We start from the raw sequence: 10,214 nt of genomic DNA, 5'->3' as shown, positions 1-10,214 counted from the left end.
AGAGAGGTCGCAGCTTCAGGCAGAGAGGTCGCAGCTTCAGGCAGAGAGGTCGCAGCTTCAGGCAGAGAGGTCGCAGCTTCAGGCAGAGAGGTCGCGACGTTTGCCTGCAAGCAGTGAAGCTGGAAGCAGGGAGGCCAGGGCTGGCGCCAGGACAGAGGCCAGGTTAGAGGCCAGGGCAGGGGCCAGGCTGCAGGGTGGCCCCGGTGCTGTCCGCGGTGCTGAAACGCAACCCTGGAGTGAGGCCCCACGGGATGCAGGGAGCCGGCAGAGCCCCACCGAGGGGCTCGCATCCCTACCTTGAGCATATGCAGGGGAACTGGGGCACCTGGGAGTGCGCGCATCCTGCCGGGGCATCAGTCTTCAGGAAGGCACAGCCAGCAGGCAACCTCATGGCACTGCTGGCAGGCCGCGGGGTGTGAAAACACACTCCAGCATCAGTTTGAGGGTCAGATCTGCCCTGGTTCTCATCCTCAAACAGTAGGAAGTTTACAGACATGCTCACCCACAGCCCCTGCTGAAGACAGAAACCTAATGCTCATACTGACAGCTTCATAAGTATCCCACAGTCTCTTGCATCTGGCATAATTCACAGTTCAGACCTTCACAAATACAAACGAAGAAAAAGAGTTGGTGTGAAACTCCTCCTACAATTTTCTAATAAAATTTTTATAATTCCAATAAAACACACGGCTGCCTAACTTATGAGATTTAAATTCTTGCCTAGTCACACACCATCATGAATTAATGTTCCATCATTCATGTCCTGTCATGTCTTATTGCTCAAATAACATATGATTTGAGTGTTTATTTCTCTGCCCTCATGCTTATTGCCTGTATATAAAAAAAGGAAAATCACCTCTGCAATCATATAGTTAGTAAAATAGCATCATGGAAAGAAAAATCCCAGGTGAGATCACTTGTGCAGTCACTTAGCTTTCACTCATCTTGCCATGATTGTTCTCCCTCTCCCAACAGCTTTCAAAGAAGTCTCTGTGTCCTCAGGTCCCCCTTGGGATGCTCCCTCTCTGTACAGTAACTCTCATGCTGACAACAGGCAGGGAAGACATGTCTTGCACCACACCTAATCAGCTGAGCCACAGGGTCTGGAGAACAAGCAAAAGGGACAGCCAGGGGCTGTTTCCAGAGTACTTCTATACTGCATCAACCCCAGGAGTCCAGGAGCAGTCTCTGGTCCTTGTCACATGGGCACATCCAGGAATTGGCTCATTCTGCACTGCTGGTGTTTGCTTTTTGAGAGATCAATAGAGACGCTGTGAGGTTTAACCAAGACATAGCAACACCCCTGCTTCAGAACTGTGTCCAAGAGGAACATTTGAGCCTCTCTTTGAGGGGAAGCTCACAACACAGCAACAAGACATCCATCAGGCCATTGTTACACAACACATACTATGTCACAGAGAATGACCCAACAAAAAGCACATGTTTAGAGTTCATATTTTACCTCAATCCTGAAACAAGGCTTGTAAAAGACTAGAGAACACCCACCCAGGAACAGCTGAACAGCCACATTCAAAATATCCTCAGCATTTTCAGCAGGCTCTTTTAAAAAAGGAACAGGACTTTTCCAGAACCTCAGTTGCCCGTTTCACATGTCTGTCAGGAGATAACTGCTCAGTCTTCAGAAAGGGAAATAAATCCCATAGCCACACAAGGCATCTGGAAGCAACATCTCAACATTTCAAAGAAAGGAAAGAGGGACAAAACCACACCAAAATCCTAAGAGCCCAAGTACCAGTGATAGGCATCACATAAAAACTGGGCAACAAACATTTGTGACATCAATAACATTATAACTCATCTTGCATTGCAACAGCATCCCATAATTCAAGGCCACATATCACTAGAAATGCATAAAGAGCTACACTGCAAATAGATCAAGTAAAAGGAGAGAAAAAAAACAAATGCTATTATTCCAGTTTTTCAGATGGGGAACTGAGGCAGAACAAGTCTTACCCCAAGGTGCACAGAACTAGAGTCAGAAACTTTCTCTTCCAGGTCCTTCTAGTTTGACAGTCACAAACCACTCTTCCTCCTATTGCAATACAATAAACCTTCTCCACAGCTGAGTGGAGCAATATGCAGTCAGGAATTAGTTACCTAGCCCTCTGAATGCAGGTCAGATGATTTTGACCCATTTTGAAGGAAAGCCACAGTCCTGTAGTGAACTAGTCTCTCCTCTGGCCTTGTGCACAATGCTTGGTAAAACAAGCTACCTCTGCTGCTGCTGCAGAAAAATGAATAGCTGCTTCTAACTGATTATCAGTCACCTGCGGTAATGACAGGGAATAAACATGCCATCAAACCGCTGCTGCTGATTAGCATATCAGCAAGGACCTGTGCTACACTGGCATCCAGGGGACAAAGCAGGTAGGGAGTCAGGGCAGGGAAGTTTATGGAAGCAGAGGAGACATTACTGCTGTTTATTTTAGCAACTGCACTCTAAACATGCCCAGAATTTTATAGGAGAAAAGATGAAGAAAAATACCTAAGTAAATCACAGTACAAGGGCCTGATCCCAGAGGGGCTGGGAACAGTAACATCCTCAGTGTGCAAGTAGAAATTAAGGGGTACCCAAACTGGCCATTTGATCAGGAATAACAAAGGAACATTCACTTAATGGAATTGAAAGGCTTTTTCTTTTTTGCTGGTAGTCATGGAGGAATTCAGTTCTTATTTAGTCCTTTGCAAATACAAAGTAAAACATTAAATTGTCAAGGAGAAGGGTTAGGTAAATTCATTTTACTTCATACTCTACACAGTCCTTTACTGTGCCTAACATGATACGCAGAGACTTCTTAGGTCACACTAACTCTGGAGTATGGTCAGGAAATCATGAGCAATTAACACATGACAGTTCATGTTAGGAGATCACCACCAGGATGGATATGAAAGCAGGATATTGATGAAAAGGACAGAGCACAGAGAAGTCATCAGAAAGAAGAGGGGAGAGTAACAGGACATTCAGAATCAAGGGTTACAGGCAGTGACAAGGCCTAGAGCTGGTTGCAGGAAGAGAGTTAACCTCTTCTTATATACAAATGGTTCCTTTAGAGGAAAGCAATAGATCATTAACCACAAAGAACAGGCAAACGACCCTCAGGCCACGACTGAGAGGGAACAGAGCTACAATTGCAGTAATTCAAAGTCTGGTATTTTGTTTATTTCTTTATTTAGCCTGATATCTAGATTGAGCTCCCAGGCACAGCAAAGAGGACGTGAACCTCACAAGCCTTGCGGGCTCATTGTCTGCAGCCCTTGAAGGCATGTGGGCTTCAGCTGGTGGAGAGCTTTGAGAGATGTCCTGAAACTGCGCTTAGGAGGGCACAGAATGACTTACCAGCTCTGAATGCTTCAAGTTTCAGGGGATGCAACCCCACTCACCTTCCTACCAAAGCCTAACACCATAACACATCTGTGGCGAACTCCTGAGCCAAAGTTACAAACAACATCCATCACCAATCCATCGATTTATGTGATGCTGCAGAACGGCTGCTTTGGGGCCGACTAGCTCTGCTCTTCGGCAGCCCATAGTAGCTTTGCAGGGTAAGCCAGGAGGTGACATGAAGAACAACTCCAGTGAAAACATCAGATTTCAGGGAAGCAGAGCATGGTTCCCTGAGTGGAGGCCAACCAGGGCACCACAGCCAACCCCACTCTCAAAGCAATGCAACCTTTAGAGGCAGCTGTGAACACCTGGAAGGCCCCACATTAATCACATTTCCAAATTTGTCCATAGGCAAATTCTGCAAAATCTGCCTTTTCATTTTTTGACAAATTTGCATCTTTGGGAGAAAAAGGACCAACAGGATCACACAGATTAAAAAAATCCTTGGAGTAAAAGGCAGCACAGCCATACAATACTTTAAAGGTGGTCACACTGGGCACAAAGCACTCCTGAAGACAAAGAAGTTTTCCAGGAGTCCAGTTTTCCAGTGGTTCCTGGCCCCTTTTACAGCTTGTGCCAAGGTCTCTGTTCCAGTCCTGGCCTTATCCAAGGCCTCCATCTTTAAGATCCTTGGGTGAAGACCAGAAGAGAAAGTTTTGTCCTCAACTCCATCCCTGCTCCAGCAGGCAGTGCTGAAAGAGAGCTCTTTGACAGGAGCTGTGTCTTGGCCAGCCCACAAACCAATTTAGAGCACATATAAACATCCAGAAGACAGTTTAAAAAGAGCCACTGAATGTAGGCAGAAATGGCAATTATTAATTTTCTAAATAGAAATCTGACTACTTAGGTCTTATTTAAAAGGATGCCTGTCTCTATAATTGCAGAGCCTTAATTTGTTTTCTTTACTGCACAATAAATAAAGTGCGCACAATCACCCTCTGCAAATACAAGCCAGTGCCTCCTGACTGGCTGGCCGAGTATGCAGCCACCCAGGAAAGCATTTAGAGGGAATTGCAGTCCCTTAACAAGTACCTGTTTTCCAGTAAAGGGGGACTCAGGCACTGCAAATGTCAATTTGTCTAGTCCTAGGTGTAATCTGCTCAAACACCTTCTCTCCTACATCTATAGCTCCACTGTCCAAGCAGTGGCCAGTGAAGGCTGGACATTTGGCTAGAAGGAAAAAGAGATCCTGTCCTCTACTGAATACTGATTCCTGGTGCATTTGTGCTGTGAAGTCAAGTTCTCATAAGAACTACCCAATGCCAAATAAGGATCATGACACTGCTGCATTCTTCCCAAAGGGCATTATAACATCTCTTTCCTCTACTATTCCTCTGCCTATTTTCACGATATGCATAGGAACTTAATACCCTTGTGATCTGTAATCCCCTATCAAGTTCAATTAGAATTGGTCAAAGCATTCAAGTGTTACTAGGAGAAGGACAGAGAGTGATAGCATGTAAGACTTTCTCAAAAGCTGTGCTAAACACAGTGGCATGGTTTGTGTGTCTCAAATTGAGGAACCATACCATCCTCAAGCCTTCTTTGCACAGCCTCAAGCCAAAGGCTGAAGGGGTTTTTTTGTTTTTTTGTTTTTTTTTTTTTTTAAATCAATGCTAAATGTTTCCTACATTCATCTAGCTAGCCTGCTAACACTAACTTCAGTGGATTTTGGCTATAAGGGCTCTCAGTTTTCAAGCCTAGACCTGCTGGTCCTCAAACCCAGTGCACAGTAAATACTGTTGTCCCTTCCTGGGAAGCAGTTCTCCAGGACCATCCTCGTATTAGCCAAGTGGCTATCAAATACAGCACAGAAATGGGACCAGGAACCCACCCAGGCAACCCTGGCCAGTGAGAAGACCTCCAGAATAAGGACACAAAAAGATGCTGGATTACATTTAGTTCAGGTCAGACTCACATCCATCCCCATTAAACAGCTAGTCAGTGTTTGTTCTGGAAAGAGTCACTCTCAGTCCTGTTGCCAGCAAAACAGGAACATCCACGTTGCAAATCCCACTATTACCATTTTGGATAATTGCCTCTGTCACTGGTAGACTTCGCAGCCCTGAAGATCAGATGGGCCACTGAGTCCTAGCTCTCTCCATTCCTAGAGAGGTGGCAGGGATCCAAAGCTATTTATAGGTCCACACCTCAACATGGGCTCTCATTTCCAGTTGCTCACTGCTCCTCCACTGATCAGATTGGCCTCAAGCCCCTTACTCTTACGGAGCTAATTTTAAACTTCAAAGGACAGGCATGACCCTGCCAGACTGTGCTTGGGAGCACTCTGAGGTCCACCCTCAGGCAGCTGAAGGCTGAAAAACCTCTTCATAGCTTCACCTTTCCTCCCTGACTCTGTGATGGGGAAGCAAGGGGGGGGGGGGGGAGAAAGCCAAACCTCATCCAGAACCATTATCTTAAACAAACCCCCACAAATCTGAGCTCCTGCAATTAGAGCTGGGATAAGTGATCTGCTTGTGATTGCACAGCTGGGGTCTGAAGACAAGTGTGTGCACTGTGGAAGGGCCAGAAATAGAAGTTGATGGGAGAAGGCAGAGCTATCTGGCCCATCTGAGAGGAGGAAACCTTGCTAAAAGGCACTGGGGGAAGGGCTGGGGGGGGTTGTCACTTCATCAGCGGTTTGGGATTTAACCTAGAATGGGGAGGGAGAAAAAACAGCAGTTGAGTCCTCATAATCTGTACACAAGCTTCAGCCAGAAAATGGCTGCTGCTCCTCGGAGCCAGCTCGCAGCACCCAAGGAAGGCCCAGTCTGGGGTCCCCACCACCCTGCGTCAGTACCCCAGTGATGAAGCCCCCCATCATTTCTTAGGCACATCTGCTGCTTGCTGACTGGACTCCATCTGCAACCATCCAAACACCCAGCAAAGGGGAAGCAAAATCCGGGCAATGGGTGCCTGCGTTGCCTCTCGCAGTGGTAACTTAATTAGCCGTAAGCACACCATGAGCCAGCCCCAGTCCTGCTCCTGCATCCCTCCAGCTGCAGCTATCAGCAGCCAGTTCTACTGCAAGGGGATGGGGGCAGTATCCCTTGTTCTTGTCAGCTACTGTACCCAGTTACAGCAGCCCAAGATTTAGAGCAGAGTGACATTTCCATTAATCCTTTTATCCCCAGCTCCTATGTACGGCGGCTGCAGAAAATGTCAGACCCTCAGCAAGCCGAGCCCCTTCTGAGGCAGCGGCCAGAGAGCAGCAGAGAAGACACCCGGCTGTGCTGGCACAGTCCCATGGACCTGCTCTCTCTGCAGGAGACTCTGGAGTGGCACCAGATGCCTGCGAGGCTGCTCAAAGGCCGAGGAGCAACCAATCTCCCCAGCAAAGATGTGGGAGCCGCAGGAGGCCTGGAGCAAGGGGATCATTTGGGCTGCCTAAGTGACATGCAGCCCCGATCCTGTGACAACTGGGCACCAATTCCAGTCCTGCCCCACACATCTCCTGTCCTCCATCCTGAGGAATTTCCAAGTTATGAACTTGAAGCCTTCACACAGAAAGGAGCAGAGCACCGAGGTGCAGTCCGAATCTCGGTGCCTGGCATAACGACGGCAGCAGCATCAGCCGGGAGCAGGCTGGCTCCGGCACCAGCAACCACCAAGCTGCAAGCACGTGTGGCCTCCAGCTCCTTCCTCGTCTCTGCTGAGCCGGCATCAAACCCTCTGCCGTAGCTGCACTCCAGACAGTTTCGGCGTCGCCAGCCCACCGTGGACACACCACTGCCTGGCGCTTCCTTGCATTGCCAACGGCCCATCGGGACCGAGCCCCTATAGCAATGACAGGGGGGCTCAAGAGGGGAGCGCGCAGAGCTGCTGGCACCGTGGGGCCAGGCGCAGAGGGCTCCATCCCCAGGGCCCTTGCCATGTCACGCGGCCAGACATCGGAGCTGAGCGGTGGCCTCACAGCCACCCTGCCGACAGCCACAGACCAAGGCTGTGGCACCGGATCCCAGAAACGGCATCAAAACCCACTGGCAGACACTAACTGGATAATACAGCTACTTGCCTCAAGCTTCAAAAGGCAAGGAAAGAAAGATGTTAAGAACATGATAAATCTTACATGGCCCAAGCAGTAAACAAACACATATTTCATCACAACATACCAACCTTAACTCTTGACACAAGATGGATATGTTTTTTTTCCAATCTCAAAAGTAATCTCAAATGACAAAAACAAAAGCTATCTGAAAAAGCAGCAACAATTGCACGTATACACATTAACAATACACACTCAGACTCAAAACGTGCATATGTGGCCTTCTAAACTATTAGAATACCCAGACTAATGTTATTAGAAATCAGTGGTTTTCACTTTATCTTTTATATACATAAACAGCAACTGCACACAACTGACAAAACAACCCCCTAAAAAAAATCAATTGGGAGAGGTATTCAGAGACAGCGTTTCCCAGTAACAAACAGATACAAAAATAAAAAATAAATACCACAAATCAAAATAATAAAAAACAGAAATCAGGAAAATCCCAGTGGTCAGCGTTAAGGAGGTTTTATTATAACAAAATACGCCCTTCTTTAAACTCAAAAAGGCCCTGTGTTTGTTCACAATGTCCTTAACTATTCATGCCCTTTGGTACTGAAGATCTCCTATTTAGCAAGTACTTTACCGTCACTTAGCAACTGCAACTGGTTTTCCAAAAAGGAAGCTTTTGGGGTTTTCAGTTCACATCATCTCTGAGCAGACATCAAAAGACAAATAGATGCAACCTGCAGAGCAGGATATATCTCCCTTCACCAGTAACATGACCGTATTGATGGACACAGGGGTCTGCAGAGTCAAATGGAGGCTTTTTTTTTTTAAAAAAAAGGATTTTACTATTGTTTTCCATGGCAGAAGCCACTAGCACCAGTTTGTAAAAAGTGGGGAAACGTACACCCTCCATCCAGCCTATCAGCTCACTCCCAAGGCCTGAGGCCTCTCGCCAGTCCCATTTCCACACCAAAGCCGAGAAGGGTTTGACCTCAGGCGCAGTCACTTGGATGAGACGTCTCAAGGCCGTGAAGTGCCTTGCATACTCACCAGCAATTCAGACAGCCACTTACTGCCTTGGGAAAAATAAACAAACACCCGGAGAAGAAATCAGCCTTCTCAGCCTCAAGCACACAGAAATTCCCTGAAACACCGTGCTCCGGGACCAGCAACAGTGGATGTTTGTGCAAGGACTTGTCCTCTCCTTGAGCCACACTCAGGAGCATCAGTTCCCCTGCCCGATCACATCCTGCTGTGCCGGCACTCCAGCAATCCCCGGCACAAAGCAGCCCAACACCAGACCCACTGCAGATGCCGGTTTAAAGGGTCAATAATTAGGAGTACGGCTGTCAGCCACGTGCCCAAAAGAGAGAGATTTGTGCTGGAAATCCCCCATTGGTGAAAAGCTAATGAGCAGGGCAGGCTCAGGCCGTGTGCAGCTTGCAGCCACTGACCTTGGCAGAAAGGGAAGCTTGCCCCAGCTGCAAGGCTGCTAATGCTGCCAGTGCTCGTTAGAGGGGCCATCAGAGCTGGCCCAGTGATTAGACACCTAAATCTGTCAACAGCCCAGCAGGAGAGCCAGTCGGGGCTCTTGCCTCCCCCATCCCTACATCAGAGCCCCTTTCACTTCCTGGCATCTTCACTTCTCCTCCCCTCCTTAATCACCAGCTCTCGCTCCCCTTCTCCTTTCACACCTCCCCTTCCCTCCCCATCGCTCTCCCAATGGAGCAATGCTTCGGAGACGGCTCTTCCAAGGGGATCAGAAAGACCAGGGAGCAGAAGGCAGGGAAGAGGAGACAGGAACTGGTTCAACTCACATGTAGCGCAGGTGAGGGTTCTTTGCAAACGCCCGCGGCTGGATGTTTCGTAGCCCTGAGTTCTTGATTGTCCTGGAAAGAGATTTGAAAGGACAGTGATGGGGTCAAGGCTGAACACTGCTTTACACTCAACCTCCTGCACTGAACTCTGGAGGCCATGCCCCAAAAACTGCAATCAGCTCTGGGAGTCCTCAAGTCCAAAGGGAGGCAGATCTTACCTCAGACAGCCCTTATGAGTTACAAGCAAAGAGGAAATTTATCTTTTCAGTTCCACTGATAGGTGATAGAAGAGGCTCAGTGCGGGTAGCTGCAGGGCAAGGTCCCCACCAGCACACCGTGGAGGCGTGCCACACCACCTGCCCTGCAGCAAACACAGCCCTGCACCCCCAGCCCTGGTCCTCTCACCCCCTTGCTCCCCAGGCCCAGCTCTTCTGCGGGGTTACGATGAGGGTGTGCAGCCCTGGGGAACACCCAACATGCTTCATCCCAAGAGAAAACCCCTCTGCTTGAAGCCCTGATAAGGAGGGGTGAACATTTTGTGTAGGGCGATATGGGTATTGAAGAGGGATTCTCTTTCCATCCATCTTTCTCTGTTTGGAGAAGCTGCATCAGCACTATAACCATGGTTTATTAATATCTGCTACAGACAAAAATGCGCCCAACTCCATTGCTGCTTTTTAGGTTAGATGAGAAGGAGCAGTCAGCCTGCTTACAGAGTGGATGCGTTAAGTGCACAGCTCGCTGGGGTTCAGTTACCGAATGCTCAGCAGTATACACCTCTCCTCTGGCCTGCGGTCAAATGGTAGCTAATGTAAAGTTCCCAGTGAAACACATTAGGAGAGTCTCAAATTAACCCTAAGCAATGCTGCACGTCTTGTACGAAGGGCACCCAGCAGGGCACAGCTGCGGGCAGGCGCAGGGCTGTTTGCAGTGCGGGAGGGGGAAATTACGAGGTGTGGGTCGTGCCCCATGCTCGGCCAGGCTGCCCAAGGGG

The 10,214-nt window shown here is 48.4% G+C and overlaps 1 protein-coding gene across 6 annotated transcripts in view; it reads right to left on the bottom strand.

Moving 5' to 3' along the window:
- The window catches only part of NTRK3 (neurotrophic receptor tyrosine kinase 3), a 239,082-nt gene that overhangs the window by 185,275 nt on the left and 43,593 nt on the right, over positions 1 to 10,214 (bottom strand). For all 6 annotated transcript variants that reach the window (XM_026074065.1, XM_026074089.1, XM_026074100.1 and 3 more), the window contains one exon: positions 9,221 to 9,292. In XM_026074065.1, the coding sequence (XP_025929850.1) occupies positions 9,221 to 9,292 (72 nt within the window). The remainder of the gene's footprint in view (positions 1 to 9,220; positions 9,293 to 10,214) is intronic.

This window comes from Apteryx rowi, unplaced genomic scaffold (assembly GCF_003343035.1).
Source record: "Apteryx rowi isolate R43461 unplaced genomic scaffold, aptRow1 scaffold_11, whole genome shotgun sequence".
Lineage (NCBI taxonomy): Eukaryota > Metazoa > Chordata > Aves > Apterygiformes > Apterygidae > Apteryx > Apteryx rowi.
The sequence above is the reverse complement of the archived record's forward strand: the minus strand, read 5'-3'. Positions and strand labels throughout refer to the sequence as shown.